The 19,849-nt window shown below is 43.8% G+C and overlaps 1 protein-coding gene across 1 annotated transcript; it reads right to left on the bottom strand.

Moving 5' to 3' along the window:
• Positions 1-403: 403 nt before the first annotated feature.
• LOC139541855 (WD repeat-containing protein on Y chromosome-like) lies at positions 404-19,814 on the bottom strand. The gene is made up of 25 exons (XM_071346751.1): positions 19,770-19,814; positions 19,341-19,485; positions 18,926-19,044; positions 17,873-17,976; positions 16,761-16,947; positions 12,855-12,972; positions 12,571-12,655; positions 11,664-11,775; positions 11,445-11,525; positions 10,573-10,703; positions 10,014-10,081; positions 9,669-9,817; positions 9,354-9,491; positions 9,022-9,129; positions 8,663-8,890; positions 8,487-8,557; positions 8,105-8,309; positions 6,551-6,769; positions 6,221-6,352; positions 5,832-6,047; positions 5,538-5,687; positions 4,473-4,641; positions 3,841-3,973; positions 3,417-3,588; positions 404-606 (listed from the first exon to the last, which is right to left on the bottom strand). Exons 1-25 carry the CDS (start codon positions 19,812-19,814, stop codon positions 448-450), a joined length of 3,444 nt encoding a protein of 1,147 aa, XP_071202852.1. The 3' UTR covers positions 404-447.
• Between the last annotated feature and the right edge of the window lie 35 nt (positions 19,815-19,849).

The following is a 19,849-nucleotide window of genomic DNA, read 5'->3' as shown; positions in this document are numbered from 1 at the left end:
TTAAATACGTTTGAAAGATACCTCCACTTCCTCCAAAGCCAAAGGGTATTTTTGTTGATAAACTTTCCTCTCATCAGGTGTGTGTGTGGGTATGTGTGCAAATCAAATTGTATTTGTCACATGCTTTGTAAACAACAGGTGGAGTTAAAGTGAAATGCTTACTTATTGGCCCCAACAATGCAGAGTGTGTGAGCATGCATCTCCAGGGGTCAGTGTTTTGTGTTAATGAGGTCATAAAGAGGATGCCACTGGAGATAACTGATAGCCCTAAGTCCACTCGAAGGTTGTCACCACTGTGTGGTAGACAGTGAAACTGGTGCCAATTAAAACAATTTAATAACATGACAGTAATTACACAAATTGTGTATTGAAACAGTTAATTCAGAAACAGGGAGAAATAACAGGTAAAACCAATGGACACTGCCACAATCACAGCTACTCAGTTCCCTAGGCGATGCTGCTGCCTCCCCTGATCTGCTGTTTGGGAGCAATAGACTTCCTGCGCGCCCCTTTGGCCGAGCTGAAGCGTACATGAGCGCCACGCTTGTTGTTCCTCTTCTGCTTGCCCAGCATGTCAGCCCCGTCCTGGGTCTTCTGCTGCTGCTCCTTCAGTAACTCAGGTACCGGAGGCTGGATGATGGGCAGCAGGGATGTGCAGGGCATCGACTTGTACACCCGTAGCTGCAATGGACAATGAAAAATGTTAGAGTAGGAGCTGAATACACACAAAATTAGTATTTGTGTCTCCTGTGAGGCTTTACATCTATGACAAGCATTGAGTCTTGCTGTATATAATGTTACATTATGAGGTAAATCCTCCAGGGTTGGGGTCAATTCCAGTTTAATTAGAAATTCAATTGTTGAATTCACTAATGAAGTGGAGAATTCACATTGAATTCAATTCAAATTAACAATCATCAAGTTATGGAATTTAAATTAGACTGCTTGAATTGGGAAAAATATTTAACCTTTGGAATTGAATATTTGTACATTTCCCAGTAATTGGAATTAATGACCTTAGTATAAAAAAATTCACTGCAGGTGTTAAATAATTTCAACATGTTTTTATATATTTCCAGCTAGGCATTCTGAACAGTGACATGATCAGCCTGAAAGCCTGAGGGAATTTAATTCAAATTGGGATTTGTGGAATTGTCGGGGATATTGAATTGGGAATTTAATTATTTGAATTGACCCAACATTGGAATTGAGAGGAAATTAATTATCTCTGAATTTAAAGACTGACCTGGAATTTTAAGTTAATTAAATGGAATTTCCAGGGAGAGCCCAGCTAGCACATTTGGTTTCTTGAAAGTTGTGGGAACGCACGTTTTTGGATTCCCATTGTTTCAGGGAGCGAAGCCATACGTTTCCTAACCGGTGAAACTGAACGTTTTTTTAAACGTTCTGAGAATGGATGTTTTGCCTGTTCTGGGAACATTCATTTGTAGGTTGCAGGGAAGTCAGAACATTTTACTATGGTTCCCAGAATGTTTTCCTGTAAAGTTTTAACGTTCTGAAAACAGAAATTATAAGTTATTTGAAGGTTTTTGAATAACTTAACTTTCACTGAATGTTTCAATAAGACTTAATAACACTGCTAACTTTGTTTGGGTTAACTGTTTTGCACTCCAAGCACAGATAGGATACATACATTAATTTGCTTATGCATTAATCATGCAAACACATTTATTTTTTATTGTGGCACGTGTCAGTGAGATTCAAACCTATGATCTCTTCTAAGTCGCTCTGGATAAGAGCGTCTGCTAAATGACTTAAATGTAAATGTAAATACCTGGAATTAGTCCACTGTGCCACCAGGATGGTGTTTTTAAAATTCATACAAAGCTGTTCATTTTAATCTACTCAAAACAGACCCCATTTCAAAAGGAAATAAGCACTCTAAGATGAGGCGTGGCAAATTAGTGGGCGCAGCAAACACACTTAAGATGGAGGATAGAGTGTTTTGTTGATGCTGAGAATGGAATGCATGTTTTTAAATCGCATTCTTAGAATGTTATTTTTATCGAAAGTTCTTAATGTTCTGACAACATGACTTTAAATAGAACCACGAGGAAACCTGCTGAAGTACTGAAATTCCCACAGAAAAACTTTGTTTCTTAAATGTTCTCAGAACAATGAGAACATTACTTTAAAATAGAACCACAAGGAAACGTTATGCTGAAGCAAGCGGTACTGGAGCACCAAGTCTGGGACCAAAAGGCTCCTGAATAGCTTCTACCCCCAAGCCATAAGGCTGCTCAACAGTTAATCAAATGGCTTCCCGGAATATTTGCATTGACCCCCTTTTTATTTGCACTGACTCTCTTGCACCGGCTCTATGCAGACTCACTGGACTCTACCCACATACTACACTGACACTCCAACACACACACACCCACCCACGCACACATATTGACGCCACATGCACGCACACACTCTTTCACATATGCTGCTGTTACTCTGTTTATTATCAAACCTGATTGCCTACCCCTACCTACATGTCACAAGAGGTTGGTGGCATCTTAATTGGGGAGGACAGGCTCATGGTAATGGCTGGAGCGGAATGCTATCAAATACATGGTTTCCATGTGTTGATAACATTGCATTTACTGTATTACATCTACCTCTTACCCCTGCATATTGACTCGGTACCGGTACTCCTTGAATATAGTCTCGTTATTTTATTGTGTTACTATTTTTTAACTCTGCATTGTTGGGAAAGGGCACGTAAGTAAGCATTTCACAGTAAAGTCTACACCTGTTGTATTCGACGTAACAAATAAAATTATATTTGAAGTACCAAAATTCCCACCTATGAAACATATGGTTCTCAGAACGTTATGTGCTAGCTGGGTATCCTGCACTATTCCCAGAATGCTGTGGGAAGGTTGTATGCAAAATAACCATAGGATAACCACACGCTCACCAAGCTCTAAGAAACATACGGTTCTCAGAACGTTAAGTGACAGCTGGGAGGTAATTGAATAAGAATTGAATTTGTGGAATTTACCCCAACCCTAATAGTCTCATGCGGAGGAACAAGGAGATGGTCATGGTAAAAATGGGAAGCACCCACCTGCTCTCGGCTGCTAAAGGACACCTGGAGGTCCAGGGGACAGGAGGGCCGGTGCCTCACTTTCTGCTTGTAGGCAAGCCCCAGGATGGCACTCGTCTGCAGGGGAAATACAACATATAGATTAGTAAGTAATGCTCTCTCACACCTAAACCCAACCACACTTTACAGTGCTATATAACATTCAAATTAAACTTGATTAATTTGAACAATATAACCACAAAGATTTGAAAGTAAGATTGTGGAACTAACAATTCAATGTGATATAGCTGGCCATATATATGGAGCACCTATGTATCCCCACTATCCAGTACCCCGTTGTCATCCTCCTGCCTCTCACCTGTTTGCCCTTCTCTTGCCAGTGCTGCCAGGTCTCCTCGATCTGGTCGTTGCTGTACTGGGCGATTCGTGGGTCGGTTGGCACCAGCTCCTGCAGGTCAGAGGCAGTGCTGGCCATGGCTGTATGCCGGAGCTTCTGCTGGGTCAGTGTCTCCAGGATACGCTTGGCACAGCTGTTTAGTTTTTTGGACTCAGTTCAGTAAATCTTTATCGTCACAGGTGGGAAATGTGTGCAGCATTAGAAATGTAAAACCATAGAGCCACAACACACAATACAATAAATTTAAAAAGCATGTAGGCTTACTGTATAGTAGGACATGTTTAAGTCAAAAACCAATGGCTCAGCAATGCACTCACAATAGAGGAGTCACAGTGAGACCAAAAACTCCCAGGTTGCACTTTGCCCTTTCGGGTTTGAGACTTACTTCCAGTGGGGTTGTGTTCCCTGGTTGAGCACTTTGAGGGTCTGGCAGGAGCCAACCCTCCTCAGGTCCACTGGCAGTTCCCAGGGGAAGGCATGGTGGTCTCCCACACACCACTGGGCCTGGCCAAATGTGCCTGAAGGAAACACTTCTAGTTAGCTTGACATTACCTCTACCCTAGCCTCCAACCAGCCTCCAACCAGACATGCGCATCCATCCTCTATTATGACTGATAGCTCAAACATTGTATTGTGATTATATTTGACTGTACAGGTGTGATTCAATCAAAAAAAAAAAAAAAAAAAAGACTGATAGCAAGACCCCCACTGTCCTAAAAGCATTTCACTGTTACGGACCATGTGTCAAATAAAACTTGATTTGAAATGATACAATTTTCATCTAGGTGCTTTTGAAACAAGAGCACACAGGGCAGCAGGTACACTAGTGGTTAAGAGCGTTGGGCCAGTAATCGAAAGGTTGCCGAGTCGAATCCCAGAGCCGACTAAGTGAAAACACTTTTGATGTGCCCTTGAGCAAGGCACTTAACCCTAATTACTCCTGAAGTCGCTCTGGATAAGAGCATCTGGTCAAACGTAAAAATGAGACCGCAACAGGCCCATATGAGAGCACCACACCTATGTAGCTGCCAGCGATGGTCCACAGTCGCACGTTACAATCCAGGCTGGCGGTGACAATGAGGCGGAAACGTTCCACGTACTCCAGACTAACGATGCCCTTCAGGTGACCCCGCCAGGAGCTGAGGAGGGGCGGAGGGGTGAGGGAGACGCTCCAGCCATCCACCACCTGGACAAGTGGAAACCGTGAAGAATTAATGAATAAATGAGACAGGGTTATAAACTACAATCCTCTTTGATTGGAATGAAATGGATAATGTGGTGAAAATAATATATCCATGTACACTGAGTGTATAAAATATTATGAACAAATGCTCTTTCCATGACAGTGTAGATGAAGGAGAGGAGACCGGTTAAAGAAGGATTTTTAAACCTTGAGACAATTGAAATATTGGATTGTGTATGTGTGGCATTCAGAGGGTGAATGAGCAAGACAAAATATTTAAGTGCCTTTTAAGTGCCTTTATGGTAGTAGGTGACATGTGCACTGGTTTGTGTCAAGAACTGCAACGTTGCTGGGTTTTTCATGCTCAACAGTTTCCCATGTGTATCAAGAATGGTCCACCACCCAAAGGACATTCAGCCAACTTGACACAACTATGGGAAGCATTGGAGTAAACATGGGCCAGCAACCCAGTGGAACACTTTTGACACCTTGTAGAGGGCAAAAGAGGGTGCAACTCAATATTAGGAAGGTGTTCTTAATGTTTTGTACACTCAGTGTATAATAATTAGTCAGTGAGAAAGCAACAATGGATTTGTTGCTATGCATTTTCAATATTTATTTCCCAGAAAGCCACTGAAATCAACATGTAAAATTTGTCTGAACAGGGTTGTGTGCGGTAGGCACGAAGCAGAGAAAACTTTTTAAAATGGAGGATGTGCTACAGAAACTTGCGTAACACTGATATCGGTCTTCTGTTGCAAAACATTTCACTACAGTGTGCCATACAGAACATGACTGATTTTGTAACCATCTATCTCATCCTACTCTCACCCACCAAATTAGAATGCTAGAAAGGTTTATGACGTGTTACTCTAGTATGTTCTCTCTCTATGCTGCACCTCGGTTCTCTTCTCCACCTTCATCCTGCGAGGCCCAGTCACCTTACAGTACCTGGGGATGAGGCTGGGCAGATGAACGGCCTTTTCCAGAGGGGCCATCCCCTCCCGCTCCCCTTGCATACAGAAGCAGTACCTCTCTATGTCCCACAGCTGGGGAGGGGGATAGAAAGTGTTAACTGCAAGTTGCTTCAGATAAGCGTCTGCTAGCAGCTAAACAACCATATTCTCATATATCGTAATATTCTGATATGGGAACGTCTGCGCTACTAATCCTCTACGATTCTTCTGACCAACCATGATGTAGCCGGTGCTGTCCCCAGTTAGCAGCATCTGGTCTTGCAGATCAGTAGACATGGTGCTGATGGCCGTGTCCTCGGAGTGGACCGCCCGGAACTTTCCCAGCAGTCCCCCCAGGTGGTGGATGGACCAGGCGTACACATAGCCGTCAGCTGCACTGGTCAGCAGGATGGCTGTGTCAGGGCTCCGCTCCCTGGTTCCCAGGAAAAGAGCCTGAGGGAGCGAGGAAGTGAAGGAGGGGATTTGTGTGTGTTCAACCACTTTGTTGGTACTTGTTACATCATTGTGACCTGATCTGCTCTGATGTCGTGGGAATATTGCTCAGTATCTGAGGGTGTCCAATGCTGCGTCCACAGACTCTCACTGACTGGTCCATTAGCCCATACCTTCTCCACAGCCAGTCTGGGTTTCTCTAACTCTTTTGCACTGAATGGCTGAGGTTTGCCGCTCTTGTGCCGCTGCTTTGGCGACTTCTTCTGATGAGTTCTCTCATTTTCTTTCTCAGCGCCTGACTCCTCCTGGTGGGGTCAAACAAGGTCAAATATCAACTAAGAGAGAAGCCAAAGGGAGGGTTAGAAGCAGGGTTGAGGTCAATTCAGTTTTCAATTCAGGCAAATAATACATTCTCATTGAAAACACACAGCGATTTATTTTTTCAATTCACTTCATGAATGGATCTTAACCCTGGTCAGCAGTTATGGGTCAGAATGTCTCACCTGGATCATCTCAGGGGGGCTGCTGCAAGAGCTGTCCTTGTCCTCCTGAGGAGAGGTGGGATGAGGTGGGGGTGCACCGGGCCCCACTGAGACCCCCTGGCTGGAATGGGAGACTGTGGCCTCCCCTCTGTACTCTGATGAATCTGTCCATTCGCTCTCATCAAACGAGCTCTTAGACTCTGACGCCTCAAATCTGTCAAAAGCTGACCTGTCAATCACCTGGAAGGCAGGATTGGGCAACAAAAACATGATCATTTAGCCTTCTAGCATAGGGGTTTTCAAACTTTACTTGCCCAGGGACCCCCTGCCCAGGCAAACTGGCAACCCAGGGACCCCCATCATATGTTAGCAAAATATAAATAAACTTGCGTCTTGTAGCCTGCGGCTATGGAACCCTGACCTGTTCACCGGACGTGCTACCTTGTCCCTGACCTGCTGTTTTCGACTCTCTCTCTCTACCGCACCTGCTGTCTCTCACACTGAATGCTCGGCTATAAAAAGCCAACTGACATTTACTCCTGAGGTGCTATTATTATGATGATTATTATAATACCCGGCTGGTCATCTATGAATGTTTGAACATCTTGTCCATGTACGGTTATAAATCTGAACCCGGCACAGCCAGAAGAGGCCTGGCCACCCCTCAGAGCCTGGTTCTTCTCTAGGTTTCTGCCTTTCTAGGGAGTTTTTTCTAGCCACCATGCTTCTACATCTGCATTGCTTGCTGTTTGGGTTTTAGGCTGGGTTTCTGTACAGCACTTTGACTTCAGCTGATGTAAAAAAGGCTTTATAAATACATTTGATTGATTATCAGGTGAATGATAATGGCAAGTAGAAGTAATCAACATTTTAAAATGAATAGAGTTTCATTATTTTGACCTCCACACACTTAATTGGAAGAGGAAGTGTAAACTCTAACATAACCTATTAGCTAGAAAGGTATCTTGGCAGCTGAGAAAATATTTTGCAGTTTTGAAGCTAACATCCAGCAATTCTACACAGTTTGGCATAGAGCTGAGAGACAATTTTGCAGTTTTAAAGTCCTACAATAGTATGCATTGTTAGTTCTCAAAAATGGTATTATAAAATAATATATATAGTTCAATATCTTTTCTGGATGCTTTCTATCTGGTTTGGTCGTTTAAGTTAACACTGAAAATTACAATTTAAACTGGCCACCTAAGAATGTTCTATGCAGAAAAAAAAATGTAATTAGTGACCAATTTCCTCCATATTAGACGGATAATTCGAGATTTTGGCATGTTAACTGTTTCTGTAGATTTTAATTAATTGTGCTAACGCTAGTTAGCATTGGCTCGTGAAACTACATATAACTTCCTTCATACTGGATGCAGACATAAAAATGGCATTCTGTTGTAGCTAGCAATATTCATAAAATAATGCTTTTTCTCCAAATAATAAAAAAAAATATTTAAAAAATTACGCTGACCCCCTGCAGTACCGCCGCGCACCCTAGGGGGCCATGGACCCCAGTTTGAAACCCCCTGTTCTAGGGGATTGGTCAAAAAGTAAGTATGATCACTATCCCCTCACCCGATTGGGCAGCAGTGGTCGCGAACTCTCGCAGGCGTTGAAGCGGCAGAAGGCTCGCCCCGAGTCGATGTTCCATACGATGATGTCACCACTGTAGGAGGCGGTCACAAGCATCTTGTTGCCGTGGGCATGCATGGAGTAGATATCCTCGGCATGGTACTGGTTCCAGATACGGTACTCCATCTCCATATCCTCCTTCACATCCCTGGCAGCCACAGCAACAACCACACTCCATCAGAGGAGCCTTAAAAAGGTACACTCAGCAATACAACATCATCCAGCATGAAGTTGTTCCGCAGTGTATGATGTCATCACATTGCTCAGTATACATTTAACCCTGCAGACTTTAATGACACATGGTGTCGATGGGAGGTGTACTCACAAGTACCACATGACCCTTTTGCTCCAGCCGGACACATATATCCTTTGGTTGATGTAAATGACCCCCGTCACCTGGAAAAAGAGCAGGATCAGATTTTCTTATCCCCCTATTGGATAAGGCTGAACGAAGGTAGGCTAGCTACTGATCCCTGATCTGTAGTTAGGCGTAACTTCTACCTCGTTATCATTCAATATGGGGAGTGTAGCTAGCAGCGCTCCGTTGTTGAAGTTCCACAGGCGCAGGCTACCATCCTTGGACCCCGTGATGAGGCGGCGCTTGGGCCCGTCAAACGTCATGGCCGTCACCTCCACCGCCTTCTCCGGGGATGTCTGGAATTGCATGACCTTCTCCCCAGTCAGGATTTCCCACACACTCACCACGCCGTTATGACAGCCACTCACTACCTGGAACAGAGAGAAGGCAGACACATTGGGGTTCAAATGGGACAGAACATTGTTCTTTCATCTCTTAATGAATTAGTTATTTGTTCATTCATCCAGCCACCTGGTGTTTTAGAGTATACCCAACAACTTACCTGTTTGAAGTTGGTGTTATAGAGAGCTGTACACAGGGGCTGCTCATGTGATGTCTGCAGCTTGTGAACAGTATCCACATCATCCACCACTCCATGTAGAACCCCTATCTGCACAAAGATTGCCGTTATAATAGGCAAAAAAAAGCATAGCTGTTGATGCTAGAGTAGCTGTAACATATTTGTGTGAGACGATAAATCGCATTTGCATGGCTTCCTCGATGCCCATTAGCGGACCACTTAGCCAGCGCTAATCTTCCTAGGGCTTTGATTACTTCAATCAGTCCCCTTTTATGTGTCCTACAGTATGTGAATGAACAAGGTGGGGAGCCTACCAGAAAGGTGGCCAGCACCAAGGTGTTGGTGTCTCTGTTGTAGTGGACACTTGAGATAGGGAAGCGACTCATGGTCACATTCCTGGAGTGGATGTTCTGGAGACAGGCACAGTCCTGCAGGTCCCACACACGCACATTCTGAGACACAGACAGAGAATAGGAAAGAAAACAGTGTGATCATGTGCGTGAAATCAAGCAGTGCTTCTCTTACATTCATGGCAATTCTTGCTCATCACATTTCTCATAACATGATTTCAAGTAATCCTGATCACCGAGGAACCAGAGACCGTAGATCAGGTTTGTCCCCAGACAGACCTTGTCCTTGGAGATGCTGATGATCTTGTTGTCGCTGCTGTTGACCACGATGTGTGTGATGGCTGTGGAGTGGCCCTTCATCTGAGAGGTGGCACAGTTGTTCACGTAGGGGTTCCATATCCTCACAATGCGGTCAAAGCCTCCAGTCACTATGACAGGGATTCACATTCAAAACACAACCCTTCTTTTAACTTTGTAATTCATTTATCTACACAAAGTAAAGATTTGACAGTAAAAAAAAATGTAAGAAACAAAAATGCAGGTGGTGAAAAAAAGACTGCTGATTACTAATTGCCTTATTATTAGACTTTAGTGAAGGAGGATTCATCCTAATCAATCTCTTACCCAGAATGTTAAACTCGGGAGAGTAGTCAAAGCAGAGGATTCCCTTCCTCAGCTGAAAGAATGAGTTGCTATGATGGAGAAAGCACACATTCACTTTTGGAAAAAAATTGTATTCCTAAACATTTAGTACTTTTGGAAACAAATTGTATTCCTAAACATTTAGTACTTTTGGAAACAAATTGTATTCCTAAACATTTAGTACTTTTGGAAACAAATTGTGTTCCTAAATATTTTGTACTTTTGGAAACAAATTGTATTCCTAAACATTTAGTATTTTTAGAAACAAATTGTATTCCTAAACATTTAGTACTTTTGTGAAAATGAGCAAAATGCTACTGTAACAATCAGGGCTCTTAAAAATGTTCAGTGTCTTAAAAGTAGGACTTTTAAAGGGCAGCTGATCCTAGATCAGCACTCAAAAACGCTTTGTGAATATGGGCCCTGTTCCTCTGTAAGGTCGACAGAGATACAGATATGTGTGAGTGGAATAAGGTAGAAGAGAGAGTTCCTGGACCACTATGTAGGAACATGCACTGTGTGCAGGGCATGGGGAACGTACTGGATTTTAGCCTTCTGAGAGTGGGGCACAGTGGTGAGAACCATGGAAGTTTGGTCAGATGCACAGCAGGTGGCGACAGCGTTTAACTCCGGTAGAAAGCGGATCTGATGGCACCAGTTATTGTGCAGGGCCTGGGGGGGTGGCACAGAGGCATGAAAAGAAGAGATACAGTAATGGCGTGAAAAAGGTGGGATACTGATAAAATAAGAGACCAAAGTAATAAATAGGCAATAGAGTAGTGTAATAAAGGCTGCTGAGAGGGAAATGAAGGTGGTCTAATGGAAGTATGAGGTCTACTGAAGTCAATCAGTCCATCTTCCAGCCCAGGCTCCCCCCTGACAAGCAGACTATCATCTTCGACCTGATTAGTATGTATTAGTCAAGTGATATGTCCCCAGGGTCACAGATGGGTAATGGGACAGTCCCTTTGTGACAGACTGATCCATCACAGAGGTAGAGACACTCTCTCCATAACCCCATCCCCTTCTCCATCTCTCACAATGCTGTTGTCATCCCTTTCTTTTTCCTTCCTCTCCAACAGACGTAAAACTGTGTTGACTATTATAAAAAATAGAGACCTTATCATTAACGTTATTTTCATCAAATCCTTTACATCTCTGCAAAACTCTGGAGCAGGAGAGAGGGTTACCGTCCACCCAAATCTTCATTCCAGTCCTAAAGATCTACTGGTGGGTAGACATTCATTCAAAAGCCTACAGTAACAGACCCTAATTCAGCATAATTGTAAGTAAAGTGAAGACCTTAATTAGTTAAATATTTGAATCAAGTGTTACTGCTGGGCTATAACAAAACCATGCACAGATTCCTGCTCTTAGACTGACCAGAATAATTGCCTTTGTAGAGTAACGTACCACTTTGAAACACAGGAAATACTTGGAGGTGTTCTTCAACAGAGCTGGGACAGGGATGCGGCAATTCCCCCCTGAGACAGAGAGAGAGGGTAACCATCCACCCAACTAGCTGAGAACCATCATAAGGTGAAGAGAAAGGGTTTGATAATGTACAGTGAAGGGTTTGATAATGTACAGTGAAGGGAGTGTTGGATCAGGACAGGGAGGGTTAGTACCAGACTTAAAGGCCCCGCTGTTGAACAGTCCATACTGGAGCACATCACTGGAGATGAAGACAGACACATAACCCTCAATGTCCCCTATCGAAAACACTGCTTTGGTTCCATCTGACCTGGACAGACATATAGACAGACAGACAGTGTGGGAAATTAGCCATACACAACAAAATGTATCGTTAACAGATCCTCCCGTCGACTGACCTGATGTTTTATCTAAATGTGTGATGCCCTATAGCCAATGTCATACCAGTAATTGAAAGTCCTAGCCAATGCCCTATCAGCAGTGGTGTAAAGTACTTATGTAAAAATACTTACAAGCAACCTTATGTTGTTTTTTGGGGTATCTGTACTTTTTACTCCATACATTTTCCTTGACACCCAACAGTACTCGTTACATTTAGAAATGCTTAGCAGGACAGGAAAATGATCCAAATCATACACATCAAGAGAATATCCATGGTCATCCCTACCGTCTTTTATCTGGCAGAATCCCTAAACACAAATGCTTCATTTTAAATTGTGTCTGAGTGTTGGAGTGTGCCCCTGGCTATCAGTAAATTTAAAAACAAGAACATTGTGCCATCTGGTTTGCTTAATATAAGGAATCTGAAATGATTTACACTTACTTTTGACACTTAAGTATATTTTAGCAATTATTCACTTTTGATACTTAAATATATTTAAAACCAAAATACTTTTAGGACTTTTACTCAAGTAGTATTTTACTGGGTGACTTTCACTTGAGTAATTTTTTATTAAGGTATCTTTACTTTTACTCAAGTATGACAATTAGGTACTTTCCACCACTGCCTATCTGTAATCTAAAAACATAGCCATTGCCCTATCAGTAATATAAGTTACTAGACTAGCTGGTGCCAGGAAATCCAATGCACTTGCCAATGCCCTACCAGTAATCCATGACAACCGCGTAGCCCTCCAGTCCAGTCAGAGAGAATACAATGTCACACTTGCTGGCGCTGATGTCATAAAACTCTAACACACAGACAGGCATAATACACAGAGAAACACATCAAATAATGTCTAAAGCTATACAAAGTGAAAGCAAGGGATGTTAAATTGCTACTACCGAATCTGGTCTGATTTGGTTCATGGTTTTGTTCAGGGTTAATTACAATTCTTACAGACACACCCTCACATGCACTTGCTGCAGGCTCCACACATGCATACACACCAACGTCTCGTCCAGTGGAGGCGATGGCCAGGAGGTTAAGGTTGCTCAAGCAGATCATGTCGGTTACCCAGATCTGTTGGATGGAGGTGGAGGGGGGGGCTCGTTTCAGCTGGTCCAACTGATAGAGGACAGACAGAGGAGGAAGGTCAAAAGTCAGTAGACCACTAGAACCACACATACAGTGGGGCAAAAAAGTATTTAGTCAGCCACCAATTGTGCAAGTTCTCCCACTTAAAAAGATGAGAGGCCTGTAATTTTCATCATAGGTACACTTCAACTATGACAGACAAAATGAGAAAAAAATATCCAGAAAATCACATTGTAGGATTTTTAATGAATTTATTTGCAAATTATGGTGGAAAATAAGTATTTGGTCAATAACAAAAGTTTCTCAATACTTTGTTATATACCCTTTGTTGGCAATGACAGAGGTCAAACGTTTTCTGTAAGTCTTCACAAGGTTTTCACACACTGTTGCTGGTATTTTGGCCCATTCCTCCATGCAGATCTCCTCTAGAGCAGTGATGTTTTGGGGCTGTTGCTGGGCATTTACAACATTAACAATGTTTACACTATTTCTGATCAATTGGATGTTATTTTAAATGGGGGAAAAATAATATATATATATATATATAACAAAGTGCTTGTCTTTCAAAAAATAAGGACATTTCTAAGTGACCCCAAACTTTTGAACGGTAGTGTACATACAGTGGGGAGAACAAGTATTTGATACACTGCCGATTTTGCAGGTTTTCCTACTTACAAAGCATGTAGAGGTCTGTAATTTTTATCATAGGTACACTTCAACTGTGAGAGGCGGAATCTAAAACAAAAATCCAGAAAATCACATTGTATGATTTTTAAGTAATTAATTTGCATTTTATTGCATGACATAAGTATTTGATCACCTACCAACCAGTAAGAATTCCGGCTCTCACAGACCTGTTAGTTTTACTTTAAGAAGCCCTCCTGTTCTCCACTCATTACCTGTATTAACTGCACCTGTTTGAACTCATTACCTGTATAAAAGACACCTGTCCACACACTCAATCAAACAGACTCCAACCTCTCCACAATGGCCAAGACCAGAAAGCTGTGTAAGGACATCAGGGATAAAATTGTAGACCTGCACAAGGCTGGGATGGGCTACAGGACAATAGGCAAGCAGCTTGGTGAGAAGGCAACAACTGTTGGCGCAATTATTAGAAAATGGAAGAAGTTCAAGATGACGGTCAATCACCCTCGGTCTGGGGCTCCATGCAAGATCTCACCTCGTGGGGCATCAATGATCATGAGGAAGGTGAGGGATCAGCCCAGAACTACACGGCAGGACCTGGTCAATGACCTGAAGAGAGCTGGGACCACAGTCTCAAAGAAAACCATTAGTAACACATTACGCCGTCATGGATTAAAATACTGCAGCGCACGCAAGGTCCCCCTGCTCAAGCCAGCGCATGTCCAGGCCCGTCTGAAGTTTGCCAATGACCATCTGGATGATCCAGAGGAGGAATGGGAGAAGGTCATGTGGTCTGATGAGCCAAAAATAGAGCTTTTTGGTCTAAACTCCACTCGCCGTGTTTGGAGGAAGAAGAAGGATGAGTACAGCCCCAAGAACACCATCCCAATCGTGAAGCATGGAGGTGGAAACATCATTCTTTGGGGATGCTTTTCTGCAAAGGGGACAGGACGACTGCACCGTATTGAGGGGAGGATGGATGGGGCCATGTATCGCGAGATCTTGGCCAACAACCTCCTTCCCTCAGTAAGAGCATTGAAGATGGGTCGTGGCTGGGTCTTCCAGCATGACAACGACCCGCAACACACAGCCAGGGCAACTAAGGAGTGGCTCCGTAAGAAGCATCTCAAGGTCCCGGAGTGGCCTAGCCAGTCTCCAGACCTGAACCCAATAGAAAATCTTTGGAGGGAGCTGAAAGTCCGTATTGCCCAGCGACAGCCCCGAAACCTGAAGGATCTGGAGAAGGTCTGTATGGAGGAGTGGGCCAAAATCCCTGCTGCAGTGTGTGCAAACCTGGTCAAGAACTACAGGAAACGTATGATCTCTGTAAATGCAAACAAAGGTTTCTGTACTAAATATTAAGTTCTGCTTTTCTGATGTATCAAATACTTATGTCATGCAATAAAATGCAAATTAATTACTTAAAAATCATACAATGTGATTTTCTGGATTTTTGTTTTAGATTCCGTCTCTCACAGTTGAAGTGTACCTATGATAAAAATGACAGACCTCTACATGCTTTGTAAGTAGGAAAACCTCCAAAATCGGCAGTGTATCAAATACTTGTTCTCCCCACTGTATATATATATATACACTGCTCAAAAAAATAAAGGGAACACTGTAACTCCAAGTCAATCACACTTCTGTGAAATCAAACTGTCCACTTAGGAAGCAACACTGATTGACAATAAATATCACATGCTGTTGTGCATATGGAATAGACAAAAAGGTGGAAATTATAGGCAATTAGCAAGACATCCCCAATAAAGGAGTGGTTCTGCAGGTGGTGACCACAGACCACTTCTCAGTTCCTATGCTTCCTGGCTGATGTTTTGGTCACTTTTGAATGCTGGCGGTGCTTTCACTCTAGTGGTAGCATGAGACGGAGTCTACAACCCACACAAGTGGCTCAGGTAGTGCAGCTCATCCAGGATGGCACATCAATGCGAGCTGTGGCAAGAAGGTTTGCTGTGTCTGTCAGCGTAGTGTCCAGAGCATGGAGGCGCTACCAGGAGACAGGCCAGTACATCAGGAGACGTGGAGGAGGCCGTAGGAGGGCAACAACCCAGCAGCAGGACCGCTACCTCCGCCTTTGTGCAAGGAGGAGCACTGCCAGAGCCCTGCAAAATGACCTCCAGCAGGCCACAAATGTGCATGTGTCTGCTCAAACGGTCAGAAACAGACTCCATGAGGGCGGTACTCCAAAAGGGATGATGGCCCATGTTGACTCCCACAGTTGTGTCAAGTTGGCTGGATGTCTTTTGGGTGGTGGGCCAATTCTTGATACACACAAGAAACTGTTGAGCATGAAAGAAAACAGCAGCTTGGCAGTTGTTGACACAAACCTGGCACCTACTACCATACTCTGTTCAAAAGGCACTTCAATAGAAGTCTTGCCCATTCACCCTCTGAATGGCACACACACAATCCATGTCTCAATTTTCTCAAGGCTTAAAAATCCTTTTTTAACCGGTCTCCTCCCCTTCCTCTACACTGACTGAAGTGGATTTAACAGGTGACATCAATAAGGGATCATAGCTTTCACCTGGATTCATCTGGTCAGTCTGTCATGGAAAGAGCAGCTGTTCTTAATGTTTTGTATACTCTGTGTATACTGTGTATAGACCACTAATCCCATGTAACAAGGTTTAAGTAAAACACCTGCTTGGTGCATAGGTCTTCTGGATCACATTACAGAGATAGCATCCCATGCAAGATTCAGAGGGTTTAGATATATTGAGATGTTGGTAATCTTGGTCAGCCTTTACAGAAGCAGTGGTTTTAACAGACCCATGGAGAGACGAGGCAATCCGCCTTCGGTGTCCTCAGTGGCCCGCCCAATCAGACGGGTGATGTGTGGCACCACCTGTCCCCGTGGAGCTGAACTATGCCGGTCTGATTTATTGCCATGGCAGGTGTCTACTTTATATCCATGGATGAGTCATTGTGGCCAACTTTAAAATAGACTAGGTGGTGACAGGACATCCATCCTTCTCTATGGAAGAGCAGCATCGACTCAATTCATGTTTTTTCATCCTACCATGCAATGCACTGAATTCCTCTCTCCTCAGTCTAACCTCTGAAGGGAAGTACTCTGGTGTTTTAAGTGCGCGCACACACAAAGATGCACTTGTACACACACAGTGGCGTGCACACACAGACACACTCACGTTGACAGTGCGTGTCAGTTTGAACCTCTCGCTCCAGTAGTTGAGGATGCCATCTCGGCTGACAGACAGGTAGCGTCCCAGCTGGGCGCGGGTTTTGGGCACGGCCCTGCCCTGCCCCCCGTTCTTCTCTGCCTGGGGGGTCTGGAAGGGGTAGAACTGCAGCCGAACGATGGGCTCACAGTGGGCACTGCAGAGAACCAGACAGAAACGACACAGACCTCACAAACCACCAAGACATCAGTCAAAGAACAAAACCTGTGTGGATTATTGGACATTTAGGATTCAGAGTATTTTGTTTGTCAAATATATATGAGAAAAAAAGTGGCAAGCTGCAATATTTCTAAAGACCTGTTCTCCAACGATTCCATTAAATGACATTATCTTAGCCATTCTCTGGTGATATTTATAGACTGCCTATATCCATGTCTCCTACAGTCAGAAATAGACCCCCGGGGACTGGATGCCAGTGATCTCAGATAGACACACCGTGAGTAAGGAGAGTAGCAGTGATGTGTCATCCATGGACATGAGTCATTGACACAGACAGGGGGATGCATGCATGGCCACACACACACAACCCCTACAGACAGAGAATAGGAAAGAAAGCATACACTTGAGAGAACAGAAGAATGCAAAGGGCGTGGGTGTAAAGAGTGGGGGTTAGAAAGTATGGGAGATTCATGGCAAAAATCCTTGGACCCTTTGAATAATTTACATGTGAAACTACAAAAGGCGCTGTTATATGCAAATCATCTCTTTCACCCTCTCCACACACATACAACTGAGGAGTAGTTGTCCTAGCCAACGTCCTAGCCAACGTCCTAGCCAACGTCCTAGCCAACGTCCTAGCCAACGATAATAGGAACCATCCATGTCTATCGGAGAGCCATCACTCGTCTCACATACAGCAGTAGCATCCCATCCTTCTCCGGTCTCCCAGTCATGGCACCGTACCATGACAACACACCTAACCCAGGGTCGAATTAATGGACTGAAACACAGAGGGCCTGCTTGGACTTTTCCAATAAGAAATGCTTGTTTTTGTTTTCCATTGCAAAACGTTTTGCTACGGTGTGCCGTAATGAATAGGATCCAAGTGAGAGAGCACTTACACAGGGACGATCTTTAGAGGTTTGGGGAAGTAGAGGGGACGGTTCTGCTTCTTTAGGGAGTCCTTCTCCCTGTACTCCAGCAGCATGTAGTTTAGATACTCATCCTACAGGCAGACAGGCACACATCATGAGCTACTGTATGTCCAAAGGCGAATAAGAAATGGCACCCTATTCCCCACATGTGCGCTAGAGAGAGTAGGGAATAGTGTGTCATTTTGGATGCACTCATTTTGAGTGCATCGCACTCAAGGAGCTCAGACGCAATCATTTTATAACCAATGTTCCGACAGCCAAGCTGTCTTCATCAGAGTATAATGACAAACACTGCAGATCACTAGTTTATATAGTTTGAAAGGACACACACACGCACACACCGGTGTCCATAATCAAAGCTAGCTGTGGCTTGATTTCATTGGTTGATTTACAGATGTCAATAGACATAAGTCATGAATGGATAACATGTGATCATAAATACAATTTGGCTACATAAGCCTACAAACACTTATGATAGCAAAAACACAATAGCTTCAGATCAAACGCTACGTTGAATGTGCAGCTCTGCTTTTCTTTTTCAAGTGTTCTACTCTATTAGCCAGCACCTCTTCTAAGCAGGTGTGCATTTCTGTGCCTTCATTTTGGATGCAGCCATTAAGTATGTGGAGAAAGGTGGAGTTTTAACAATATTGGGGTTATTCAGTCTTCAGGCATTTAGATAAGAGATTCCCACCACAGTCACCCTCTGTCTCAGCACACAGACATCCCTGGTCTGGCCCTCTGTCTAGTAACAGGGGAGCGATCATCATAAATAATGGTTTGGGGTGGCAGCTGGGGGTTTGAGGCAGAGGGGGCTCACTGTGCGAGACGAGTGTCACTCTTTGGGACACACCCACCGGAACATGTAAAAAGCCCGAGGAAGGATGTAATTTGACTCTTTTCATCCCCCTAGTCCCAATTACGCACCACCGTGTACCCATTAACCCATACCCTGAGAAATATAAAAAGCCTTTGTTTTACGGTCCTGAAAACTACCAGCTTGGCCCGACAGACACCCACCCAGTCCACACCGCCGTCACAGTTGGTGTCCACCTTCATAAAGATAATGTCCACATCTTCATCATCAATGTCACCCATGATCTTCTTGATTGCCTCACGAAACTCTTCCATATCCAATCCTTTCAGCGAGGGAGAGAAAGAGAGGAGAAAAGAGGGTCATTAGGATAATAGTGTTGAACCATGGTTGTATTTCTGATCATTCCACAACGTATCTTCAGACGGTGTTGAAAATGAGCACAGCGATGGCACTGCTATAGTCAAGAGGCTTTCATGAGGAGTGAGACATCAGAACGGTACCCTTGTCTCCAGGTTCATTTCTACCGCATATAGACAAGACGTCAAGCTAGTGGATTTCTCTATCAGAACTGGATCAACAGGAGATGGGGTGTGGATGAGAGGTACGAAATCTATGTACCTCCCCCTCCGTCGGTGTCTGCTTCATGGAACATGGCCTCAATCCGTTGAAGGTGCTCCTCGTTGATCTGGTCCTCCACACGTCCCTGGTTCTTCTTCTCTCCCTCAGGGGAGTCACTCTTGGTGCACCCGCTGCCAGCAGTCGGCTACACAACAAGGGACGGGATAGAAGGAATAACAGTACTACATCTCTCACAACCAGACAATCAGACCAAGAAGAATACAGTAGAAGGGTCTGTAACGCACAAGTGGTCTTTACACTATACCTGTGGTACATTTTGTTTGTGCTTGTCTCCATCAGTAGGGGACCTGGAAGCAAAGTTATTTATGCAGACAATTGTGATAAACATTTACAAAATGATGATCCTCAGTGTAAATGGCTAGACAGAAATCTTATCACTCAATACACATACCAGGCCTCTGACGATACCTTCATCATGTTGGTATTGCTGCCCTGTGGCGAAGTACTTCCCATGACTAACATTAAGCCATATGGTTGGTTTGTTGTTG

Source organism: Salvelinus alpinus, chromosome 17, assembly GCF_045679555.1.
Source record: "Salvelinus alpinus chromosome 17, SLU_Salpinus.1, whole genome shotgun sequence".
Classification (NCBI taxonomy): domain Eukaryota; kingdom Metazoa; phylum Chordata; class Actinopteri; order Salmoniformes; family Salmonidae; genus Salvelinus; species Salvelinus alpinus.
Note: the sequence above shows the minus strand (reverse complement) of the source record. Positions and strands in the feature narration are given on the sequence as shown.

What these genes read in the sequence shown, in the direction of transcription:
- LOC139541855 (XM_071346751.1), bottom strand. Translation starts at nt 19,814, where the DNA reads ATGGGAAGTACTTCGCCACAGGGCAGCAATACCAACATGATGAAG. An exon ending in AGACACCGACGGAGGGGGAG is followed by an intron (nt 19,045 to 19,340) that starts GTACATAGATTT and finishes CCTCGCTGAAAG; the next exon opens with GATTGGATATGGAAGAGTTT. An exon ending in CTCCACTGGACGAGACGTTG is followed by an intron (nt 12,656 to 12,854) that starts GTGTGTATGCAT and finishes TCTGTGTGTTAG; the next exon opens with AGTTTTATGACATCAGCGCC.